This window comes from Euprymna scolopes, chromosome 29 (genome assembly GCF_053919585.1).
Source record: "Euprymna scolopes isolate OS-2025 chromosome 29, ASM5391958v1, whole genome shotgun sequence".
Classification (NCBI taxonomy): Eukaryota; Metazoa; Mollusca; class Cephalopoda; order Sepiida; family Sepiolidae; genus Euprymna; species Euprymna scolopes.
Genome location: NC_136510.1, coordinates 39024138 through 39051029, shown reverse-complemented (window position 1 = coordinate 39051029; position 26892 = coordinate 39024138). Strand labels below are relative to the sequence as shown.

The following is a 26892-nucleotide window of genomic DNA, read 5'->3' as shown; positions in this document are numbered from 1 at the left end:
GCCCATCATTCAAAACTCCTTGACTTAACATTCACAGGCAACATAAATGGGAACAAAGACATTGAGGACATTACCAAGGCTGCTGCAAAGAAGGTGGGTTGCCTCTATCGTACTAGAAAATCACTCAAGCCAAAGAGTATCCTATATCTTTGCAAAGCCACACTTCGCCCGTGCATGGAGTATTGTTGTCACATCTGGACTGGTGCATCTGCCACTAGTCTTTTGTTTGGGGTGAAAAAGAGTAAAACAACAAAACGAAACAGTCCACCCTAACATTCTCTCGTACTCTACTAATGTGCATATTTTGGACTTGTTAATTCCACCATGGCATCGAATGCATCAATGTTGACTTTATTATTTCATCATGTTTATTTTTGATAAAGTCATCACTAAAGGTGAAATATTAAATCAAATCATGACTATGTGTCAATTTTTTTTTTTGTTTTTTTTCATATTTGATTTTTTGTTTTTTTCTTTTCTTCTATTTCCATGTTTATTATCTATACATTCTGTTGGTTTATCATCATTTAAATATATAACAAACACACATGCAGTGGAGAGTTAGAATTACTTACTGGACACCATCCTCGAGTGTCTTTGGTCTGTCTATGCAACAAGTTTGACAAGACAACCTGACATAGGAACACTTCACCCGACAAACCCTGACCAAATATTTAAAATAAGATAGTATTCAAAAACCCAAATAAGATCTCATTAACATGGCTATACACTGGTTCACATGATGAATAGTGCACTTTCTAGTAATGTTACAGCACTTAGCTGGATACTCCACCAGACCAGATGAATTCTTGTCCTGAAATACAGTAAGACAAAGAGACCACAAGAAACGTATACTGCAACATAGTATTATTATAAATTAGGTAAAAGACACCTTTAATTAAACCCTCGAATATATATATATATATATATATATATATATATATATATATAAGAATAAGTAGTTAATAAAACATGTTAAAAAACACTCTGAAAAAGAGTTAGAAACATATTTAATTATAAAAAGGAAGCACAAAATAAGTGGATAGTCCTTAATCCGCAGAGTTTCGAAGAAATACTTTCCTTCTTATCAGAGGGTAGGATTTAGCAAAATGCGGGATTGGATTTTGCTTGCAAAAGTATTTGATGAAACTACAAGTAAGTCATAGATCTTATTTGGTAATAAAAACTGTTGATTTCTTGGCCTTCGGGCCAAGATCAAAGTGTAGTATCTGTTCTTCAGATGCTGCACATCAATTTCTGGTTCTCTGTCAGTGGATGAGAAATCCTTCACGACTGAGACAATTTTTATTTTTGTTCCTTTTCTCCACATTACAAAAAACGACCCTGGTGTCTAACTCTGTCCCATGGAGAGACATTGCAAATAGGAACAAATAGTGGAGCAGAGGGAATATGGCGAAGAAAAAGGTGCACGTGAATGGATTATTGGATTATTTGGATTATTTTGGTAAACTTAACTGCAATTCTTATTTCATTTTATATATATATATATATATATATATATATATATATATATATATATATACTACTATATTTTTATTGTCATCAAAATTGATGAAATCACCCATTTTTCAATCAAATCGATTGATTTGCCTGCTCTAGTTGGGGACTCATTGCAGTGCACTGGGAGGGTACTTCACATGCCTCTTGCAGTGACTTAGTCCACAATACATTGTAGTCTACATTGCACTGTAGAGAACCTGCTGTTGATTTTATAAAATTATTTTTATATATAATGGCTTAAATTGAAGTTTAAAATGAAAAAGTCAAGTATTATGCTTCAATTGTACTCTAAATAGAAACATTTATTTTGAACACGCTCCTGTCATATCAAAGACCATATGGTTTGTTTTATATGTCTGGTCTTACTGCTTGTGCAGTAATAATGTCTTCTTGAATTTAAGTTTAAAATGAAAAAGTCAAGTATCATGGTGCAATTTGTACAGACTGGAGCAATAAAATTGTCACCCTAGAAAATACCATTTTTGTTTGATAAAAACTAGTTTTCTTTTTTTATTGCAGGCTAACCCTTATCCCTGAGTTAACCCTTATCCCTGAGTGGCCATTGGGCCTTGATAAGTGGTGAACTCCATGTAAAAAAAAAAAAGAAAAAAAAAGGCCATCTACTAATTGGCCAGTTGTGTACAAATTCCAAGAGTGATAGGAGTCTTCTATCATGTCTGAAAGTGACACAATGTTCAACGAGCGAGATTGGAGATGCGCCGCTGTACAACTCATGCTCTCTACTGATCCAAGTTATGACAACAGGACCATTGCCAGCACCTTCAAAATACATCGCTGGATTGCTACAAATAGGAGGGACATGCCCAGGGTGATGAAAACAAGGTTTCTGGCCACAGTTATGGTCTTTGGTGTGGTTTTAAGTGAGGGCTATGTCATGTCACTTCACACCTTCAAAGTCGGCTTTAAAGTCAACACCAAAGTGTACCTGAATGTGCTAAAGAGTGTGGTGATTCCATGGTGCAATCAGGTGGCCGATGGCAGACCCTAAGTGCTATTACTTTGTATCCCTTCTCTTACTACCCACTCCTCCTCCCCCAACCTGAACCCGCTGGACTACTTCATTTGGTCATACATTGAGAACATCACCAATATGACCTTCCACAACACCAAAGCCAGCCTGATTGTCACCATCCACCTAGTATTCGCTGAGCTCCTGCTAGTGCTTGTGAAAAAGGCATGCTCCCATTTCTGGACCTGTCTTAAGGTGATGATTGTGGCTGAAGGCGGCTACATTGAATAGATGTCAGCTCTACTACATAATCAAGTTACCTGAATTGATTTTAAAATAAAGTTGTAGCGTTGTTTTCTTTAAGGTGGCAAATTTATCGTTCCAACCCGTATTAGTCATATTATTTAGATTCTTCAGACTATTGTGCTCGTCTTGAGTGCAATTTTCACAATGTTTCGGTCGATATAACTTTCAACCTTCTTCAGGTGTATCTTCACCTGTTGAACTTGTGAATCTTTCTGTTGAACTCGAGAATCTGCATGGTATTTTGAATAGCATGCTTTCATCCCATCAGTCATGACTGGATAGAAGTCTTAAGTAATTTGTAATTATGTTTTGAGTGTTGCCTGCACTGAGAATTGAATCTTCAACTTATTATATCATGCCACCGGTCTTTGAACAAAGATCCATGGCATAGTGAGTAAAGTACTTGGTAAAAATTCAGCTGTAAAGTTACACTTTTCTGGAGGTTAAAGGGGCAATTCTCAGTGTGGGTAACACTCCAGCTACAATTGCAAATTACTTGTAACTTCTGCCTAATCATGGCTGACAGAACAAAAGCATGCTACCCCTGTGGATCAAATAAAGGGCTCTGTTCGAAATTTTGTGTAGATTCTCGAGTTCAACAGAAAGATTCACAAGTTCGACAAGATACACCTGAAGAAGGTTGGAGGTTACATCGACTGAAACATTGTGAAAATAACATTCATTATGAGAACAGTAGTCCGAAGAATCAAAATAATACGAATAATCAGTCTTTATCTCAAAAATTCAGAAATCTAATATCTTTATTAAATGCAAAAAATATGAACATATATACAACAAATATTTCAAATTAATAAGCAATAAAACAGTATTTGAAAATATAGCTTTTCCTCAAAATAATACGGTTTAATAACGCGATTAATTTGGACAAAGATATTTAAAAAATGATTACATAATAAATAAACAAATAAATTTTAATCCAGTATTAACAAAATAACATGACAAGAAAGAAATATCAATTAATTTGCATAGCAAACAATTTTTAAAAAAAACCTCTCTTCTAAAGAATGGACCCAATAATATTTTGAATGTAAAAAAAACATACGAAAGTCTAAAAATGAAACAAAAACAATCATATATTGCAAATAGATAAATCCAACATTCTTTATACACCTTAATAAAGAAGCAACATTGTCAAAACTTGTATTATTTGGTTTATTTGGACTACTGATCTTGAGTGTTATTCACATGACGGCATGTAGCTCAATGGATAAAGTACTTGGTAAAATTCAGTTCTAAGTTACACAGTTGAAGTTTCAATCCTCAGCGTGGGTAGCATTAAAAATACAATTGCGAATTACTTTGGACTTCTAACCTGATGGAACTAGAGCTACCTATGAATTAAGTAAAGGATCTCATTCGAAATTCTGTGCAGATCCTAAGTTCGACACAAGGATTCCCGAGTTTGACAAGATACACCCAAAGAAGGTTAGATATTACATCAGCTAAAACATTGTGCAAATAACACCAAAGATGAGAACAGTAATCTGAATAATTCAAATAATATGAATCAACAATCATTATCTCAAAAAATTCAGAAACGTTTTAAAATTTTAAAAATTGTCTGAAGTATGCAGAACAATATTTGTTTGACCCTGAGATGACCTTATAATAGCTGAAAGATTGTTGAACACAAACAAACAAGCAATCAAATCTTTTTATCTTTTTCTTTTTTCTTCATTTGTTTTAGACTCCAGATGGTGCGAATGCAATAACCATTGGGAAGCTTGGTGCTTTCCAAGACCCATTGGCCATCATCGGTGGGAATTGTTCTATCCAAGGATTTGACGCCAAAGGCGATGATCAGTTTTGGACTGTGAGTTTTTAAAAAAAATTTATTGCAATTTTTGGTGTAGGTATATGATACCAAACATCATTTGATTTATTTATTCATTGCAAGAAAATAGCTTATGCAAAAAATGTACGAAAATTTTGACCTGCCAAATATTTACAATGTTTTTTAATATTAATTGTGAAATGAGATATTTTTGTGCAATCACACCCATGCCTCCAACTAACCATCTTACTCTAAACGCATGTGCCATGGTTCTTTTCCTTATCTTCTCATGGGCTGTATCTATATTTCTAGTGTTGGCTATCACTGGGCACAAAGCTATATTGTAGGATGATCAGTTTCCTATATACTGCATAACTATGTTGACACACCGGTTCTTATTGGATCACTAAAGTCAAGCAACATTGAGCCTGTGTCTAGTCAGTTCCAGATGGGTGACTGTTTGTAGGGGGCGTTGACACCTTCCTGCAAGAGCTGCAAAAACCTAACATCATCATCTCCCCTAATGGGGATATACATGTAACTGGGAATTTCATACTCCCATGAAACTTCCTCCTTTGGAAGAAGCCGGTTCAACCTGTCTAGGGTGAGTGCCATTTCAGTACAGTACAGTACTATCTTCTAAGGCATTACTTCCTCTCTTTTTATTTTTTGGAAGGAAAGGGGTCAACATAGTATATCTTGATTTATCATGATACCATCCTCCCAGACATTACTTTTTGTGGGGAAGGAAAGTGGGAAGCGAATCCTCCCACATATCTTCTCTTCCATGGAAGGGGAGACTTTAATTTCTGTTTTGTTTTTATGAGGCTATCCTTCCAGGCATTACATTTATATATATATATATATATATATATATATATATATATATATATATACTAGCAAAAGATATCTGATCAGTGGGAGTCTACTTAATTGCTTCATCCACAGTTCAATTTGATCTTTAAATAGAATTGTCTGTGTAAAATTCTCTCAACCAACACCTATATCCATTTGATCATGTGTTTAGTAAGATGATATTATGGAGAGGGGGATTTATAAACCTGATATCCAGTATAAGTGAAGTCCATTTAGAATCACACTTTACCGATGAGACAATCTCCAAAGTGTTTCTGCATATCATTATATCAAAGGATAGGTTTATAAATCTCCCAAAATATCATCTTACTAAACATGCGATCATGTGAACATAGGTGCCGGTTGAAGTATTCTTGAATAAATTCTGTAGTAAAGAATGTCAGAGAATACAATGACCATAATCTTGTGAAAATATTGTATACCACTTGCTGTTATGGGTGTATAAACATTATACATATATGCATCTTCTGTTATAACCTAGGCTATTGTTAATATTTGTACTGTTAAACTCACCTGTTGATAGAAAACCTTGTGAATGCTGGTTTGTTTTTAAGTTTTATTTAAACAGAACAAAAACAAAAGACTGAAATGCACGTGTATGGGAGTGTGTGTGTGAGAGACAGATTTAAAAGGAATGAATTGGAGGGAGAGGTATCATTTGCGTATTTAGACAACTGACATTTAGCCACTTGTAACAAATGTCCCCAGCCCCTGCCAGCTGACACGGAGACCATTGTATCTTGCGTCTGTTCTCATCAATGTCGAGAGGTTGAGACATTTTTCTGTGCAGAAGTCATGTGATTTCCAACTTCTGCTTTTAGGCTCCCCTGCCTCCTTTTAGGATGCCTTCCCCTTGGGCTTCCACTCATTATCTAATAAAATAGTCACAATAAAGATGAAGACAACCAGAAACATGTGTAAATGGTGTCTAGCTGCAATGTTTCCATCTCTTTCTAATAAGTCTGTAGCAAACGAAATTGCAATTAACACAAACAGGAGAGATTTCTCATGGCTGGAGATTTTGAATATACTTCCTTCCTGACGTCCAATCAGAAGGCAGCTCTCAGTCACGTGACTGAGTTCATAAAAGGTTAAACCGGCAACACACTCTCTCTTTTTTCCTAGATCTTGGACAGACAACAACTTCATGTGAAACAGACCTGTCCACCCCAACTTCTCTCTTGGGATTTAACAGAACTCACCTGGCCTTGGGGTTCGACTAAGTCATGAATACAAACATGCCATCATAGCTATCTCCACACATGGACTTCAATGCGATACACACACAAACTCTCTTTCTCATCCTACAGTACTGTCTCTAATCATTCGTGACACACAGTTCCACTACTACTTTAGACACACACATCCATGAACTCTATATCTTTTAACAACCTTGTCTAATCTTTAATCTACGTCTCCACACAGGAACATTTTCCACAACTAACCCTTTCACTATACAAGTCATACTAATGAAGATGATCAATAAAGTTGTTTTTAAATGTCAGAATGAGACTTCTTGTCTTTTCATTCTACAAGTTTTGATGGCTGAGAAGAAAATTCCTATTTTCTAATGTTATCTCATTTTTCTTTTCTTTTTTTCTAACACAGGTCACTGGTGACAATGTCTGTTCCCTTGCCTTGGTAGACTTTGACAAAGACGGACAGAAAGAGGTGAGTAAATAAAGAATTATGGAAGCGTGCTGCCTATAGAATCGTTATTAAAATCCGAAATTCTATCTGCAATCCAACCATATTTGGTACAAATGAACTTCAATCTGACCCTGACTTGTTCACCAAGTTTCAATCAAAAATGTTCAACAACTTTTCTTTTACACTATTCAGTGTTATGCAGGGACACTTTGGTGATTGCCTTATCAGTAAGAGCTGTGATCCCAAATGGGCTTTACACTCACCAGAACTCAATATCCCAAATTTATCTCTGTAGGGTTATCTGAAAGATAATATATAGTAAAACAATCCCCAGACTGTTTTTAAATTGAATGGGTCAATTACAGTCAAAATCAGGTTGGTGTCAAGAGAGAAGTGTATCAAAGTTGATGTTGTATCCAGGTGTGCTTATCATTAAACAAGAATAAAATATAGACTGTTGGACATTTATCAGTGAAACTTGGTGGACAAGTCAGGCATAGATTGAAGTTTGTTTGTTCCAAATATGGTTGCATTGCAGAAAAAAAATTGTGAATTTTATTAATGTGCAACGGTTACATATAGGGCGTAATCACGTTGAAACACTGGTTCTCTTTAGATCACCAAAGTTAAGCAACGTTGAGCCTGATTAATACTAAAATGGGTGACCATTTGGGAATACAAGGTGCTGTATGTACTCTCCACTTATCTCAGCATTGTTTTCAGTCATTCCAGATTTCTCCTTGCCAAAAGAATCAAACAGTGCCGATTTAGGAATAGTGTGATTGGGGTGTGCGCAACCCTTGCTTCACAATTACAAGCATAACAACCCATACAGGGGGTATCAGACCATGAATCTATAGCAATTACATAATTGGTCCCTTGATTTATCGGAGAGGGACCTATGTTTTCAGTGGCGTCTGTGCATCTGTCCGTGTCTCAAGGATTGCCAGATAACCGTCCATTAGTTTTTTCTGAGATTTTGCCACAAATTGTATTTCATTAAATAGATGTGCACAGTAAAAAAATTTTTTGCAAAAATTCCCGTTGCATCCCCAGGGGCTCAGAAAAGGCCAAAAATGCTCCAAAATGGCCAAAAATGACTTGTTTTGCCCCATAACTTTTGATTCATCCATTAGATTTTTCTGAAGCTTGGCCAAAATGTGGAACCCATTGTTCTTAATATAAATCCAGTATGAGTGACCCTGGCAAAATTTTGGTTCACGTCCCTGGGAACTTTTAGTGCTAAAAACGCCCCTTTTCATGACTTTTTTTTCATATTTCTCAACAAAAGCTTGATATGTCTGACTATATAGTTTTTTTTTATGGGGTCAACTAAAATATACATGTGTTAAGGCATGAAACTGCACCGTTTGTCCATTTTCAGTGGCAATCGACATTCTTAGGAGTTCAAAAGGGGTCACAAATGCCCCAAAATTGCAAAATATGACACTTTTTACCCCATAACTTTTGCCCCATCCATTAGATTTTTCTGAAACTTGGCGAAAATGTGAAGACAACGTTGGCCCTTCACACTTCTCACATTCATCATTTCTTCACTGTTTTTTTTTTGTGGCGTCATCTCATATGCAGCACCAGAGCGGGACCACGCACGCCCGGTTTGTTCAGATTTATTTTCTTTTGCACTTGTAAGGGGTTTTATTATCAGTTATAGGGACTAGCGTTACCAATCTGTAGGTTGTGTGTTTGATTACTTGAAGGTCGTCGTTTGTAGCTGAGACAGTGCAACAATAAAGAGCATGTTTTACTAGTACATTTAAGAAGACATTTAAAAGGATAACATTAAAAGAGAGAATGTAAGAATTGAGTTACATATATACATACAAGATGTTGTATTTAACTATCGAAAGTGAGAACATTAAGAGTGTGTTCTGTGTACCTGTGTGTGTAGATATATATCATACATGAAGTTAATTGTCCGTTATACATATGAGTTCATTGTACACATGTGTATGAAGTTAGAATGTTCGTTGTGTATATATTCTTGTGCATGCGTGTGTCTGGATGCGTTGAATGTTCATCGTGTATACCTCACCTTGAAAGGTTTATGCTTCTGTCAAGGCGTGTGTTAAAAGCATGTCCCTCGCATGGACAGTCAGACAAGAAAGAACATGTTGTCACGTCGACGGTTCGAAATAAAAGAGAGAGAAACGGAAGTAGACAAAGGAAGCAAAACAGGAAGTAGAGAATGCCACCTGTTGGACAAACTGGAATTCACGACAAGGGCAGGTAACTGGTGCGTAATTGAAATTGGGTTAGTGTGTTCGATCTGAGTAAACGCATAACAGACCAAAAAGACGTGCCCATACACTTATATGTAATCACTTGCGTGGTGTTTTGTACATAGTTCAGTAAGATAAAACAGGCATATTCAGACTTGCATAGTGATACACGGGTGATTAGAACACTTTGTGCATGCACATCTTTTTCCATTTCTGCCCAAGGCTGTTTTTTAACCTTTTATAAACCATTCCTCGCTGTGACTAAATGTTGTATATATCCTCTCATCTTTCACAATGTCATCACAGGAAGAAATGGAACTCAAGAACTCAATTCTTTTTCTATATTACATATCTGCGAGTCGAATAAATCTGCTTTATATTCTTGTATGCCTACTATTTTAGACCCTATTCTGTGCTGATGAAACTATCAAATAAAATTTATTTGTAGAGAAGATGTTTATCTTTTTAATTAATTTATTTATTAATTATTATTATTAATTATTATTAATTTATTATTTATTATTATTAATTTATTATTATTTATTATTAATTATTATTAATTTATTTATTATTTATTATTAATTTATTGGTTATTAATTATTATTAATTAATTTATTATTATTAATTTATTTATTATTATTATTATTTATTTATTTATTAATTATTATTAATTATTTAATTTATTTAATTTATTTGTTAATTATTATTAAATATTAAATAATAAACTTAAATAGAACACTTAAAATAATTCTCTCACTATAAACAATAACTAATACACCGCTGTGTAATAAAGTCGATCTTCCTTAATGTAATATGCAAATGTCACCTCTTTAATCTTATATTTATTAATTGATTTAATTTAATTAATTTATATTCTTGTATGCCTACTATTTTGGACCCTATTCTGTGCTGATGAAACTATCAAATAAAATTTATTTGTAGAAAAAATGTTTGTCTTTTTAATTGAAAACTCTGTGAGTCTTCTTTTACCTTGTCATCTCAAAAAAGAACAGATGAATGCAGATGTAGCAATGCTACTACAAAATCCCCCAGAAATAATTTCATAGGTGGCATATTTTTGTGGGGTATACCATGTATAATTTATTCTGGGTCTGGCATTCAAAAGAGAAATGGCTTATTTATCACGGCTTATGGTTATAAATTTGAAATAGCTGCCATCAAGTATACTGTTTCACTTTTATCGGTCGTTCTAATATTGGTGCCGCTGCTTTCATATTTTTTTAATGCTGTTATTTTCTTTATTCGTGAGGCGTTCCAAGCTAAAAGAAAGTTTTCCTTTTGCAGTTAGTTGTTGGTTCTGAAGATTTTGACATCCGAGTTTTTCGTGAAGATGAAATCATTGCCGAAATGACGGAGACTGAGGTAAGACGGAAATAAAGTGAATTAATTGATAAGAGAGAGACTATGTAATCTTTTTCTTTCTTTGTCTTTATTTTCTTCAAGAATTTAATTGCTAGTTGGATCCATGTTTCAGTGTAGTCCATCAAAATGGAGAAAACCAAGACTCATAAACAAAAGTGAATTAACAAACTTTTTTTTTATGGAAATCACCCAAGACAAGGTATGAAGCCACTTGATGTAAGGAGGTAACAAAAATGAAAGATGACTGTCGCATAGGAGATGCCTATTGGCCCCAGTTTTGAAAAAAGCAAGGCTATAGATAAAAGAACAAAGGAAACAGGGAATAGATCAGAAAATTCTGAAGAACACATTTCATAACAGAATTTATAGAAAAGACTGAGACTAATGACACCACATCTGTGAGAGAGAGGTTGTAGAGAAGAGGAAAGCATGGTGTCAGTTAAATCACAGATAAATTACTTGTTTATGAATGAACTGAAATGCATTAGGAAATGCCTATTGGCCCAGTCTTGAAAAGATAGAAGGAAAACAGTCAGCAGGAAGAGAGTTCCACAAGCCTGTAGTTCTTGGGAAAGAAGCTACCGAAATAGAAAACTGTATCAAAACAGCAAATTGATGGAGACAACTAGACCAATGAATCAAACAAGCTGTAATAAAGGAAGCAGAGAATAGATCAGACAATTCTGAAGAACGCATATCATAATAGTGTTTATAGAAAAGATTAAGACTAGTAACATCATGTCTGCGAAAGAGATGTCGCAGAGAAGAAGATAAAGTGACCAATCAAATTACAGATAAATTACTTGTTTAACTGAAATGCATTATGGTGAAATTTAATTTTGTAATGAAATTAAGGTAGGGCATGATGAATACACATTGATTTGTTTGCTTGGCTGTGGTTTGTGTATTTGAGGAGGTGGGGCCACTTTGTGTTTAATTTATGATTTATAGAAGAGAATACAATGATTGTTTACAAATGAATTGAAATACATTAATTTCGTAACAGTGTTAATATTGGAGGTGGGGGGTATACTCAATAATTTGTTCATTGGGGGAAGGGGATTTGTTTTTACTTAATAAACTAGAATTGGATTGGAACTCACAGAAGTAAACTAACCATATAAAGTCATTTCACCCAGAATGTTAAGCTTTTATTCACGATTTAAAGACAGAACTATATATGTCCTAATAAAATGAAAGCAATCATTTAATTAAAAAACATTAAAAACGAATTGTGAATTAAAATGGCTAAATTAAGTCATGGTAACTTTTATTCATTGATGCATGTACAATGTTATATAAATTGTTTCTTTTATTTATTTTGACAATGTTATCAATTAAAGTCATGAAATTGCTTTAATTAAATTTTAATTGAATGAAATTTCTAAAAATATAATAAATACAATTGTAAAAATATATAAAACAGTGGCGTTGCAAGGGGAGGGACAGCATTTTGAGGAGATAAAAATAGAAAATAGAAAAAAATTAAAATAATAAAAAGCTAACAAAAAAAAACTGTAAGATTTTTGGTTTCCTTTGTTTATGTATCCAGTTTCCATATCCAGTAAAATTAATTAAAAATTTTTATTATGATTTATACGTTTTTGTTTTGAAAAATCTTTGGTTTTCTTTGATGATGACTGTATATGGATAGGAGTACTGTAATAAGATGAAAATCTGAGACAAATATCACTAGTCTATAATTAGATCCTTCATTATTGTAATTCCATGAAAATAAGTATTTTAAGGACTTTCTGGAATTTTGAAGGTTAACGGATTTTCAACGGCCAGCATGGGAAGTAGGGGGCAAATCTTACAACTATCCCGGGTGGCAAAAATAGTTGCTATGCCAATGATATAAAAATATTTTACCGTACTGTTTTTACCTGGCAAAAATTTTCCTTTTTAATTTAATGTGTCTCGATGTAAAATAATTCTATATCCTTTGGAAAAAAAAAATATGGTCACTTTTGAAGCAGTTTTATGATTTCCTCTGCAATTTGGAACAATGCAACCACAAAGCATCTTTGCGAATTAAAACAGAAAATGAACACCCTTTGTAATAGTAGTTTATGCTGATTTATGGCCTGGCAATGCAATGTTTTTGAGACCCATTTGCTGACTGGATAATGTAAGTCAAGTGAAACAAACGATTAGAATTTTGATTTATAGAATGACAATAAAAAGCGGATTGTTTAGGGTTGACGTGTCAGAACAACAACAACAAACAGAGAGATGAGTCAAGCAGATGAGTGTGTGATCGCATTTCATCGCCAGTTGCCACTTCCATCCTCTCTCTCTTTCTCTCTCTCTGATCACTTGCCACAAGCTATGCACTGAGTTATCAGAATTAAAACAGTTGTTTCCATAAGTTGAGTGAGTTGTTGAATTATTAAAAATATTTATCCATACATATTTAGAAAAAAGTGCAGCTGAAATAACATAATATTTTAATATAACATTGGCTCATAATATAACATTTATATCCTATTATACCATATCCTGTGACGTTAGCAGGTACATGAAACTTAATACACCAGGCTTCTCTTGACAACAGCCACAGATGACCCCTCCCCCCACTGCCTTGCACAGTTCCAGGTCACCCTTGGTCAAGGCATAGCACTTGTTAGCCTCCCTTTGATATTCTGGAGTGTTACCATGCAAAGAAGATAGACAGAGTTCCTCAGCTGTGGTGAAGATAATGCATCTAGAAAAGGGCAGAGAGGCTCTATTGAGAAAGGAAACTGGATAAAGGAAGGCGTTTGACCATGTATGGCAATCTTCTAGTGATGATGTCACAAACAAAACACAAACTTTCAATTTTTCGCGAGTCAGCAGGGAAGGTGTGAGGCTCAGAAAATTTCAAGAGAATGTTTATATCAGTGTGAAATTTGGTCCAACCAAAGATGGTGAAGCATAATAAACAATGTTTCTGATGAAGGCGGAAGAATAACTGCTTTCTGGGTCAGAATCTATGTGTCAAACTGTTATATCGATCAAAGGGGGAATGACTAATAAAGAAAGTAAGAATTATCGCCCTTTATAGATCTTTAGAAAAGACTAGAGAGCTCTAGAGAGGAGGACAAGATAGCGGCTTTGCTGACACATGAATATCATTTAATGTTGCTGCTGTGAATAAATTGTGTTTAAAAATACAAAGAGCTGGTTTACTTGTTGTTTGAATATTCGATGATCCTGACATCCTATTCTCTGAACACAACACAAACATTTTTTTCTTTTTTTTTTTTTTTTTTTTTTTTTTACATGGGGGGTCACCACTTATCAAGGCCCGGAGGCCACTCAGGGATAAGGGTTATTGCTTGTACAGTAATCAATGAGATAGTATTGTAGTAATCATTAGTATTGGGGGTTTTGATAGAGTGTCTTACTTAAGGGGGCGGTTTGTCAGGAATTTGTTTATGTTGGATTTGAAGACATCCAAGTTGTAGTCAGGTGGGAAACAGGCAAATGGAAGAGAGTTCCACAGTCGTGCACTTCTGAGAAAGAAGCTCTGCTTATGGAATCTACGTTTGGATTTAGGCACAGATAAAGAGTGGGAAAAATTATTGACAGTTGTTTCAGCCAGACGGGTGTTTCTCATGAAAGATTGGCGAGGGGGGACGAGAGATTGGAGCTCAGACAAGCACTTGCCATAGAAATAGCGATAAAACAAAGACAGGCTCGCAACGTCTCTTCTGTGGGAGAGAGGCTGCAGGGAAGAGAAAAGGGCATCCCCCACTAAACCATGAAGTCTATTTTGTACTCTGTCAAGGCAGGATAGGCTGTTTTTAGCAGCTCCTGCCCAGATGTGGCAACACTACTCCATCCTTGGACATACTTGGCTTTTATACAGATAGAGAATTGCATCAGTAGTGAGATATCTTCTGGAGCGGTAGAAGGATCCCACCATTTTCCCAGCGTCCTTAGCAACAGACCTGATGTACATGTTCCATTTCAGATCAGGAGTAAAGGTCAAACCCAGAAGCTTGTCAAAACATGGAGTCTCCCCAAGATGAGAGCCATCCATTTCAGTTGATGCCAGATGGGAATCAGAGCGTTGATGATGTAAAGATAGAAGCTTGGTTTTGGATGCATTAAAAGTGACCAGCCACCTCTTCCCCCACTGTACCACACGCTCAAGATCAGAGGAGAGAGAATTAGAGAGAACTTTGTCATTTACAGCCTTTGATGTGTTGCCATAGATGGTCGTGTCATCAGCATAGATGTCAACGAATGATTTAAGTATGTGTTTTGGGAGATCATTGATGTAGATCAGGAAGAGAGTTGGGCCCAGGATGGACCCCTGAGGGACTCCAGCATTAATACTGTGGGCCTCTGATTTCTGCCCATCAACCACTACTCTTATGAACCTATCGGAGAGAAATGATTTAATGATTGAGAAAACATTTCCAGTGATACCGTAGCTGGAAATCTTGTGAAGTAGGCCCTTATGCCATACCTTATCGAAGGCCTCCGATATGTCAAGAGCAATTGCCCGGGGAAGGAAACCTTTGTCAAGAGATTATTGACTAGTTTTTGGCCTTGAAGTAATTCTTTTTTTTCTTCTTTTAGCTCATTACATCAGGGGCTTCATGTCTTGTCTGGGGCGATTTCCATAAAAAAATAAGATAAAATAAAATCAAAATAACTCCAATTAAGTTTTGAGTAGGGTAGAATGTTACAGTACTGATAGAAATTATATTTTGAATTTTGAAGCTGAACAGCAACACAAATTTTTGGGTTTTTTAAAACTTTTTTTATACAAAGAAGTCACCACTTATCGAAACCTGAAGGCTACTCGAGGATAAAGATTAATGAATGTAATGTGGTAGTGTAGTAATCGTTAATGGTATAAGTTGGGTAGAATTTGATTATTTAAGATGACGGTTCAACAAGAACTTGTTTACATTAGACTTGAAGGCTACCATACCCTCTCTTTTGTGAAAGATTTGGTTAACAACATCTTCAAATGATTCAAAATGCTTATTTTAAATTCTATTGAGAACCCGAACCAAGTTGATTTTTTTTTTTGTCTCCCCTTTCAGATGATAACCTGCCTCCACCCAATCAGTGAGTGCAAATTTGGTTATGCTTTGCAAAACGGAACAATCGGCATCTACGAAAGGACTAGCAGATCCTGGAGAATCAAGGTATGTTACCAAAATATATTCACTTTTTTATTCAATTCTTCATCTCTGATATTTTTGTTGGTGTTGGTCTCATTTTCTCTCATTTTTTTTTTTTTTTTTGTCTTTAGTCAAAGAACCATGCCGTGTCAATTTTCAGTTTCGATTTGAATAATGATGGCGTTTCTGAGCTTATTACTGGATGGTCCAATGGCAAGGTAAGGCCAAGAACTTGTATTCCCATTTGAGAAGTGCAGACGTTATATATTGATGGAGGAAGCGGGTGGGTGAAACAAGATCTTAGGAGGGTAGAACTCTCACTTCCTTTATTTTGTCCTTTAGTGTTTTTTTTCTAGGAGTGATGTTTCTAACAAAGAAGGAAGAACTGCTATTTTCTTGGTCAGAATTTATCTTTCGAACGTAACCTTAAAGTAATATTTTTATTTTTGGCTCCTTACATAAAGTGGATTCATGTCTTGTCTGGAGCAATTTCCATAAAAACATGGCTAACAATAGTCTTTTTTCAGCTAAATTCTAAATAATACGAGCATGTAAAAAACACATTTGTAAGGAACTTCCTGATTTAGTTTACAGAATAAAGTCTTTGACTAATGGATAAGTAAATGATTTGTACTACCATTGTATTATTTGGATTATCCTGACTATTGTTCTTATCTTGAGTGTTATTTTTACAACGTTTTAGCTGATGTAACCTCTGATTTTCTTCAGGTGTATTTTGTCTAACTTGGGAATTTTTCTGATGAACTCAGGAATCTGCACAGAGGGTGGCATGCTTTCAAACAAAGACACGCAAGGCTGAGCTAGTTGTATGTAACACAGGGATCTTGATGCCTCCGTTCAATCTCAAAAGACAAAGGATACCTCCTGTAGGGGCAGCTGCATGCGTAATTGTGTGGCAAGGGTTGCTCAATCCCTAACCACACCTCTCCTGAACTGATACTGCTAGAGTCCAATGGCAAGGTGAAGTCCAAGATGACTGAAAACAATGACGAGATAAGCGGAGAGCACATACAACATCTGGAAGTCCCAAATGGTCACCCAGGCTCATTGTTGCTTAACTTTGGTGATCTGACAGGAATCAGTGTGTCAAACGTGATTATGCTGTGTATCGTATAAAGGGATCAGAAGTAAATCTACTTCTGACATAAGTAATAGCTCTGATTCTCTCAGTGTGAATAGAATAATAACAGCAATAAATAAAATGTCATATAAGTCAAATCAAATCAAATTTATCAGCAAAAATAAAAAATACCAACACGCAACAAGTCATGTAAATGGATAGTTAAAAGATATATGCATCTAAAAAAGTGTCTGAATGTTTTGTCCAAGGAAACCTCAACCCTGGATATAATAGACATCATTATCACCTAGTGGGCTACTCCAGAAAACATAAACACAGACAGATTTCTGCCCTTTTTCCAAGGTGACAAAAGCGACCATTGTACATCCTCTGCTGGGTCCCATAGAGACCATGATCTGCTTTAGGGTAAAAAAAAAACCTTCCTCTAAAGATACATCAAAATTCTGGTTGATGTTTTACAATATAAATGCATCTGCATGCATCATCCATTGCTAAAGTGAAGGGCAATCACCCAAAGATCAGCAATCATGATGTATCCAGCCTTGAACTCCTTGATCATCCGTAGGCTGACCACAGATTCTGACAACCTGTTCCAAAGTGCAGCCACTCAAACAGCAAAAGATGCCTTTCAACAATTTAGCTGAAATCATCTCAGGTACATTTTTTTCTGAATTTTTAGAAAGCCCTCTCTGCAGAGCTGGTGTGAAAAAGAGATCACGAGGCACATTGTAGTTGTCATGTATTAGATAGATATCTTCCTGGGCATGAACATGTGGGTTCGTCATCTACTCCAGCCACGGCGGCGTGTGGCTGCCAGGTTGGGATTGAAGGAAAATTAGCCGGAAGAGCACCCAAGGCCGCAAGAGCTTCCCTGCACATAAAAGCCCTGTCAATTTTGCTTGAGAGGTATGTGAGCTGCTTGGTGCATGGGCAACTGCGTGTGTGTTGTCTGCATGGATTTTCAAAGCAGTGGTGAGTGCAGCGGCGAACTCCTCCGATAAGTCTTGGGATTCCCAAAGGCAATCTTGAATTGGACAAATGAGCTTCACCATAATCAACCGTTGATGGATGCACGGGTCATAGATGTTAACACCAGTCGAAACGTCACTCCTTCTCCTGACGGCAGCAACAATGATGCATAAATCATAGATAGGTATCTTCCTTTATTCATAACACATCAAAGGATGATCTATGTATCCTGAAACACAAACAGAACAAATGCAGTGTTAGAAGTGCAGCACCACTAGACATATCTAGTGCGTATCTATCTATGTATGATGTTAGGTAGCTTATTAGAACAATGCAGGAATAAGGTAAAAATTTCGACTTTTAAAATGGATTGTTCCAAAATCAAATTACCAAATTCTAAGAAAGGAAAACTGAATATTGAATAACAAGTTGATTTGAATTTTTTTTTTTTTTTTAATTAAATCTCATTTGCTTCCAGTTATTCTTTCATGTTATTTATTTTACAACCCACCCCCACCCCCAGGACATGAAGACGTGACATAAATGTTTAATTTCCATTTTAGATTGATGTTCGAAATGATTCCACTGGAGAAATTATATTCAAAGACAATTTCAACAGTTCTGTTGCTGGCATTGTTAAGGTAATAATCAGCCTCTCCCACTCTACACAAAGACAACGCTATTTTCACTCTCGACCTACGCAAACATGCTGGAGGATTAGAAGTGATGTTTGAAGAGAACTCTAAATTTATTTCTCTCTCCATTTAAGATGTTGCTCATAAAACAAATAAAGAGTTACTTTTAATAGTAAAAACATGCTAAGAACACAATGATGTAAAGTAAAGTAGTTGAGTTGTATAAAACACAAATCGTTTAACACTTATGCCTCATTATAATACACATATTATACACGTCTTATGTGATGGCAAACTTTTGTCTAAAAAGACAATGCCATTCTGCATCTAGTCTGGTGCACTGCAGCATTTGCTATGGCTATACACTTCAAAGCTGGAATTGGCTCTTCGAATGTAGGCCTGGGCAGATGATAAGGAGACCTAGAGTTTCTCAGTTACCAGGATCCCCTCCCTCAGTGTTGCAGACAAAATCTGACGGAAAAGTAAGCCAATACGGTCGGAGTCAGCACGGCTGCAGGAGTTGCCAGAAAGGTGTTGCAGAGCTTCACCATCCATCTATTGGAACTTCATACTGTTTTGTTTTTTTTTTGTCATGGTTTACTCTCTTAGCCTTTGCCTTTCCCAAGGCATCCGCAAGGAAGTCGAGCTATTTGTCCATAGTTAGTGAAAATTTAGAAAATATTTCCAATTTTGACAAAAATAATGGAGATCCTCATTATAGTTAGGGTGTATCAAAATTAGTGATAGGATGATACCAATATTTTTACCGATTCCGATACAATTACCGATTCTGATTATTTATAAATTTTTAAATATTTAAATATAGAGTTTTTCCCCGATTACCATAAAAATGCATGCTAAATGTGAAGATATTTTCCTATACGAAAAAATACACTTGTGAGAATCATCTATAGATTTTTTTTCTAGGTTTAAAAAGCAATAAATATTTATTATTTTATAATTATTACCAGCATAGGAAGATTTTGCTTTAAACACATTCAAATAAAAAATAACAATTAAAAGAATCATTTTGGCATTAGATAATATACACAAATTTTTCCAATTCCGATACTGATTCTGATACCCTTAAATGTTCCCATTTTTCCAATTCCCGATTCTGATTCCTATTAATCGTCCCAACACTAATCAAAATGAAAGCAAAATCCTTAAATGATTCTTCTTAAAAAGAGTCAAAAGAAATGCAAATTCTGTAATGGTGAAAATTTGAAAATATTTTTAATTTTGATGAAAATAGCAGAGATTCTCGTTGTAGTCTTATTATAAACAAGTTGTATTATACACAAAACATATAATAGACAAATTGTATTATGTATAACTCATATTATACACAAGTCTTGTAATAATCCACATGTCGATTGATATTGAAATCATATTATATGCACATCATTTCACTAATTCTGTCTGATGTATTTTTCTTCTCTTTTTGTTTATTTAGGGAGCGTACACGCAACCGGAAAACGATCAGCTCATTTGTTGTTCAGTGGAAGGAGAAGGTAATCAACGATTCTTCTTTTCCCATTTTATAAAAAGAAGGAGAGGGAGTATTTCAAGTGTCTTTACTGTTGCATCTCTGTGAGCTTCAATATGAATTGTTACTTGAGATGGTTTGATGCAATGAAGATGACTTTGTGGTCAGTTATTGGTTCTACTGGGCATGATTCGATGTCCATTCTTCATTGGGTCATGTATGGTCATTAGTATTGCTTCAGTTCAATAATTAATAACAGTTATTTGTTCCCAATATATTGTTTATTATTTATCTTAGTTATAATACAAACTTCGGTTGGAGAGAAAGGAGAGAACTGGATGTTACTAAGTCTACGTTTCAGACATTCGTTTCGCTTCACTTCTGAACAAAATTAACCAGCTCCCAACTTGCTAATTGCTCACATGCTACTCCACTTCTGATTCTGATCTTCCATCCAGATTTCCAATGCATTTCACTTTTGAACTTTTGATCTCTTGTCAGGTTACTTTTGATTTCCGTTGTCAAAAAGGAAAGCAAAGGAAGCTTGTTTCAATGTCATCCACGTAAGAATCATCCCGTAAAAAATAATTTCAGTTTGCAATTCAAAAATATTATGTTTTTTAAATTATAAATACATACCTCATTATGTGGGATAGGGGCTGCACCTAATCAAAAACATGCTTCATACTATTGACCAGTTATAATACTCGTATAGTGTTCCTCATCTTCAGACTAACAATCATTCAGTATTATTTATTTTTATCCTCGAGTGTCTCTTGGTTTTAATAAGTCGTGATCCAATAGTATAAAAAAAACAAAAAACAAAGAAAAGACTTCAAATTTCTTCCATTTCGATCTTTCTCTTTAGATTCTTGAAGGAATCTAAGTGGCACTTACAGACAACATTTCTATTCTTTCTACACCACTCTTTGGAATGGATGAACTCAGTGGACAGCTATTCAGATAACATCTGATAAACTGTTGCATTGACAGGGTTAATTTATGATTTCATCTGTTGGTTGAAAGCTCTTTTGTAATACTCATTCTTCTCGCAAGTTTCTACAACTAATCACTATAAATAGTAGGGTAGACTGAACTCTCACCATGATTGGCAATGAACCTAGGAAAATAATTTTCAGAATACAAGAATGGGATTAGTAAGTCCACCTTATGAAAATCTACTCTTTTAAAATTGTTTTTCTTTTTTGTTTCAGTTTGCATCAGTTTGTATTTATTTGCTTCCCCACTGAGCAAATCAGGCACAAGGCCGCTTTTTAATGTGGGGAGGAAAAACCAGCTCCCCCAAGGGGGCACTCTGGCAGGGTCCAAAATTAGCAATTGTCTGATATGAAGGGTTTCCCCCACATTGACCAAACAGACTTAAAAAGCAATTGTCCAATATGAAGGGTTTCCCCCCACATTGACCAAACAGACTTAAAAAGCAATTGTCCAATATGAAGGGTTTCCCCCACATTGACCAAACAGACTTAAAAAGCAATTGTCTGATATGAAGGGTTTCCCCCACATTGACCAAACAGACTTAAAAAGCAATTGTCCAATATGAAGGGTTTCCCCCACATTGACCAAACAGACTTAAAAAGCAATTGTCCAATATGAAGGGTTTCCCCCACATTGACCAAACAGACTTAAAAAGCAATTGTCCAATATGAAGGGTTTCCCCCACATTGACCAAACAGACTTAAAAAGCAATTATCCAATATGAAGGGTTTCCCCCACATTGACCAAACAGACTTAAAAAGCAATTGTCTGATATGAAGGGTTTCCCCCACATTGACCAAACAGACTTAAAAAGCAATTGTCCAATATGAAGGGTTTCCCCCACATTGACCAAACAGACTTAAAAAGCAATTGTCCAATATGAAGGGTTTCCCCCACATTGACCAAACAGACTTAAAAAGCAATTGTCCAATATGAAGGGTTTCCCCCACATTGACCAAACAGACTTAAAAAGCAATTATCCAATATGAAGGGTTTCCCCCACATTGACCAAACAGACTTAAAAAGCAATTGTCCAATATGAAGGGTTTCCCCCACATTGACCAAACAGACTTAAAAAGCAATTGTCCAATATGAAGGGTTTCCCCCACATTGACCAAACAGACTTAAAAAGCAATTGTCTGATATGAAGGGTTTCCCCCACATTGACCAAACAGACTTAAAAAGCAATTGTCCAATATGAAGGGTTTCCCCCACATTGACTAAACAGACTTAAAAAGCAATTGTCCAATATGAAGGGTTTCCCCCACATTGACCAAACAGACTTAAAAAGCAATTGTCTGATATGAAGGGTTTCCCCCACATTGACCAAACAGACTTAAAAAGCAATTGTCCAATATGAAGGGTTTCCCCCACATTGACCAAACAGACTTAAAAAGCAATTGTCCAATATGAAGGGTTTCCCCCACATTGACCAAACAGACTTAAAAAGCAATTGTCCAATATGAAGGGTTTCCCCCACATTGACCAAACAGACTTAAAAAGCAATTATCCAATATGAAGGGTTTCCCCCACATTGACCAAACAGACTTAAAAAGCAATTGTCCAATATGAAGGGTTTCCCCCACATTGACCAAACAGACTTAAAAAGCAATTGTCCAATATGAAGGGTTTCCCCCACATTGACCAAACAGACTTAAAAAGCAATTGTCTGATATGAAGGGTTTCCCCCGCATTGACCAAACAGACTTAAAAAGCAATTGTCTGGTATGAAGGGTTTCCCCCACATTGACCAAACAGACTTAAAAAGCAATTGTCCAATATGAAGGGTTTCCCCCACATTGACCAAACAGACTTAAAAAGCAATTGTCTGATATGAAGGGTTTCCCCCACATTGACCAGAACTGATTACTTCCTTTTCTGCTCCTGGCCCGAAGGCCAAGAACAGCCTCTGCGCAAAGCTTCAGTTGAACCTCGCAGAAATCAAAGGGCCCCCTTCTTGGAACTAACCCTTGATCTCTACATAAGATATAGAAATATGCAAATATTCTATTAAAGTTCATCTTTACCTCTCAAAATCTGAGTTAATGAAGAAATTGAGAACATAATTTTCCTCTTCTCAATTGACCATTTAAATAAGTTATAATATATTTTTCCTGTGGTCTCTTGGCCTTACTGGATTCCAGGACAAGAATTCATTAAGTCTGGTGGATTATCTAGCTTCGTGCTGTTACTTGAGGTAACATTTCTTAGAGAAGGTGCACCATTCCTCATAAAAGTCACTTTAGGTTATCATACTGGGGAGATCTTATTTAGGCCACAAATACTATGTGATTTTGAATATTTAGTCAGGGTTTACTTGTAGGGGAAAGTATCCTCAACAGGTTGTCCTGTACAGAAAGACCTTAGACGCACAAAAATCGTGTCTAGTAGGCATTTGAGTTCTCTTCAGTAAGCATTCAAGTTCTTTCCTATGTGTGCATACCTATATGCCCTAAACAATCATGATCAGCTAATAGTAAAGCTGTTTTATTTCCTTCCTCAAAAATCATTTGGCGATTGGATGTATCAAACAGTTTTCTGTTTATTTGCTGAGGATTCTAGGAAAGAAAGCTTGAAGTATGGAGCAGTATGGAAAAAAAAACCCAGACTTTTCTGAAAGTTTTGATAAACAAGATGATTAGATTGTACTACAACAGAAGAGTAACAACCAAAGATTATTGCTAGAATGTTGTATCTTGCTGCCATGCTTAAAAGAACAACAAAGGATATGTACGTATAAAAATATAATTGCATATCTTGATTGTTTAGTTATGGCGAACACATAGTCATGAAGGGTGGATAATGCATGGGAGTTTATGTAGTGAACAGATGTATTTCATCTATTGTGTCTGCAGAAGTTTTTACAAGGTGTTTCTGCATTAAACAGCCAAATATTTTTGTTACCAACCACGTCTCTGGCATTCAAGGCTTGATATTCAACAAGAAGGTCAAAGGTGATAAGTTTCAGAGAATAATTTTTTGTGAGAAAATGATGTAGAAGTGGTAAAGATTAATATTTATATAATTAAATGGCTTAAAAAGTTGATACAAACCTGATTTTTTGCAGCCTGTAGTGTCCAGTGGTAGACAAAAAGAATAAACAAAAGAAAAAAAATGGATGCTGCTTCTCTTTATATGCTTTCGATCTTGTCACTTCATATGCAAATGAGATGCTTCCAGTTTGAATAAAAAGCCTGATTTTTTTATAGACTGGGGTCAATTTTGAATTTGGATGTTAAAGTAGTGAGTTTTGACAACAATGTGTTAAATTAAACCCTAGAAATTGTTAATTGGCAGTGCAGCATAGTTAACAATCCATTTGGGGAAGTGTAGAATAGTTAACACTTGATTATTTATCCATAATCTATTTCTGGCTGAGAGGAATCCTAATGAGATTTTTTTTACTCATATTCACTCCAAACGAGACAAATTGTCCCAGAGACATAAGTAGCTACTGTGAATAAGGAACCATGCTCACAAGGACACTTTTAGTGGGGAGTTGGGTTGTAAAATATCTGTTCACATTATATTTGTATTTCTGCATGTAATTACAACCAGAAAAGCAGGATAAAGGGAGAGAATTCCAAAATTTAACAGTTTGAATGAAGAAACTTCCAGCTCTCTGGCATTGGCGGACCTTACAGTGAAGGCATGGGACTTTGTTGCTTGTCAAGTCAGTCAGGGGTATTTACCTTGAAGTTCACCAGTGCCACGATTTCATCAGAGCGCATTAATGTACTTATAAAACAAGCGCAGGGATGTAACATCAGTGATAGAACGAGTTGGAGCTTGGTTGACACAGTGTGGGACCTATTAGATTGTAGATTCTTTTTTGATCCTGTTCAATAGAGAAATACTAGTGGTTGATGCCCGTATTTGTCAACAATATTCCATGCATGGGTGAATGCTGGCTTTGTAGAGATATAGTATACTGTCGGGTATTGAATATTTTTCTGGCACAATAGCGGTAATCCATGTTCTTTGCAGCAGCCTTAGCAATGTCTTCTGTGTATTTGCACAGAATATATGGTGTAGTAATTTCTACTGGACCTTTTAGGATTCTAAGACCTCCAGTATTCACAGAGTAGACGGAGAGCTTTCATATAGCCATAAAATAAGACATACACACCTTCTTCTGTCGACTAGCCATTCTAAACATGGCTATCATCACTTGAAGATATACAGTTCCTTAAACAAGAAAGAACTATCAACAGCTCCATTTAATTCATTTTGATAAAAAGGAATTCACAAATTCACTATATCTCTTTCTCATCCCCTGAAATCTTTTCACCCTATACCTTTGTCAGTAGTCACCATTCGACCACCCAGAAGCTGACTACTCAATATAACGGTTAGTCAGTGTTCATTGAAAAGGGGTTTATCTGAAACCCATCGAGAAACATTACTTTTCTTTAGTAGATTGGTTTCAGTATGAGATGCACTGATTTTATTTCAAACAAAGATCTCCTGGGTAGCCAAAGTTCAACCAGAAATATTTTTAATTCTTTGTGCCCCACCCTCTTCCTTTGGCCGGACATCAATTATCTGTAATGTCTGTCATCAATTTGGTCAGTGCTGCATCAAAAGAATTCTCCCTCTAAATAAAAATCTAAATCTGATCAAAAAAAAAAATTAACAAGGTTTATTTTACTTTTGAGGTTACGATGGTACTTGTTTTCATAAGCTGAATTACTTGCAAAATGAGATTTTTGTCTGACCAAATTAAAACACAAGTCCTTTGGTTTAGAGCCTAAGAGCTCATTTTTCTCTGAGAAGCACATAACATCCAACTGACTCTCTGATATCTAACGCTAACTGATTGCCTCACACCTGAAAGACCTGTTCTTATTGTCCTACCTTGCCCATGGGTTGGAAAATATGTACATTTAACTGGCAATCTTAGATTTCAGTCTTTCTCAGCCATCCCCATTCAATCACCTAAAGATAGTGGTTAGCCATTGTCCACTCAAAAGGGCTTATCTGCAGACAATCTAGGATATTAGATTTCTTAAGTAGGCTACTCTTAGTATGAATCCCTGTTTAATGAAGCCCTTATTTTATTTCAAGCAAACAAAAAAACAAAATTATTGGGTAGCCCAACTCACAATCAGAGGTATTTTCAACTTTTTGTATGGAATTTTTTTTTCCTTATTAAATATCATTCATTTGCAGCAAGTCTGCTATTCACATCATGTAATACTAAACGTGCAACTGCTTAGTACATGTTCACATTTTTAAAAAAATTTTTTTTAACAATCTTTTTCATACAAATTATTATAGCAGATTCACATGAAGGTTAGCCCTATGTAACATAGTTGCTGGCTCCATCATTTGAATGACCAAGTCAGGACACATACGTATATTGACAATTCACGTGTCGAGTTAATGTTACATGAGCATTTAAGCTGTGGGATGAATGTGACGTCACAGAATAAAATGCATATGTATGCATCAAAATTGAAAGAAAAGCAGGAACAGGAGAAGAAAAAGTGTTATATATACCTGGGGGGAGAGGATGTATATTTTCTTGTGTGATGTCTGTATGATTACTACATGGCCGTGGTCATGTCTTTGTGTGTACTTATGTGTGTATACAGTCATGGGTCTATGTGTGTGTGTGTGTGTGTGTGTGTGTCACATACAAGGAGATCTTGAGATACATACCTTTTTTCTTCTTTCCTTGGTCAGTGCCCCCCTTGTGACGACTCCTGCATGCTCCCCAAGACACAACTTTGATATTATTGTTTGGAGAAAGTCTTTATTCGAGATTTCCCTCATTTCCTGAGAAGCCTCTGCATCACTGAATCGATTCTGATCTCTTTCTTCTTTTT

The 26892-nt window shown here is 35.7% G+C and overlaps 1 protein-coding gene and 2 pseudogenes across 3 annotated transcripts in view; all 3 read left to right on the top strand.

The window, feature by feature from the left end:
- LOC145252603 (BBSome complex member BBS2-like) overlaps positions 1–26892 on the top strand; it is a 114752-nt gene that overhangs the window by 54308 nt on the left and 33552 nt on the right. For all 3 annotated transcript variants that reach the window (XM_080112300.1, XM_080112301.1, XM_080112299.1), the window contains exons 4-10: positions 4506–4631; positions 7077–7139; positions 10664–10741; positions 15787–15891; positions 15999–16085; positions 18502–18579; positions 20030–20087. In XM_080112300.1, coding sequence (XP_079968426.1) covers positions 4506–4631; positions 7077–7139; positions 10664–10741; positions 15787–15891; positions 15999–16085; positions 18502–18579; positions 20030–20087 — 595 coding nt within the window. The remainder of the gene's footprint in view (positions 1–4505; positions 4632–7076; positions 7140–10663; positions 10742–15786; positions 15892–15998; positions 16086–18501; positions 18580–20029; positions 20088–26892) is intronic.
- LOC145253004 (U2 spliceosomal RNA) lies at positions 1190–1344 on the top strand (annotated as a pseudogene).
- On the top strand, positions 7695–7812 carry LOC145253122 (5S ribosomal RNA; annotated as a pseudogene).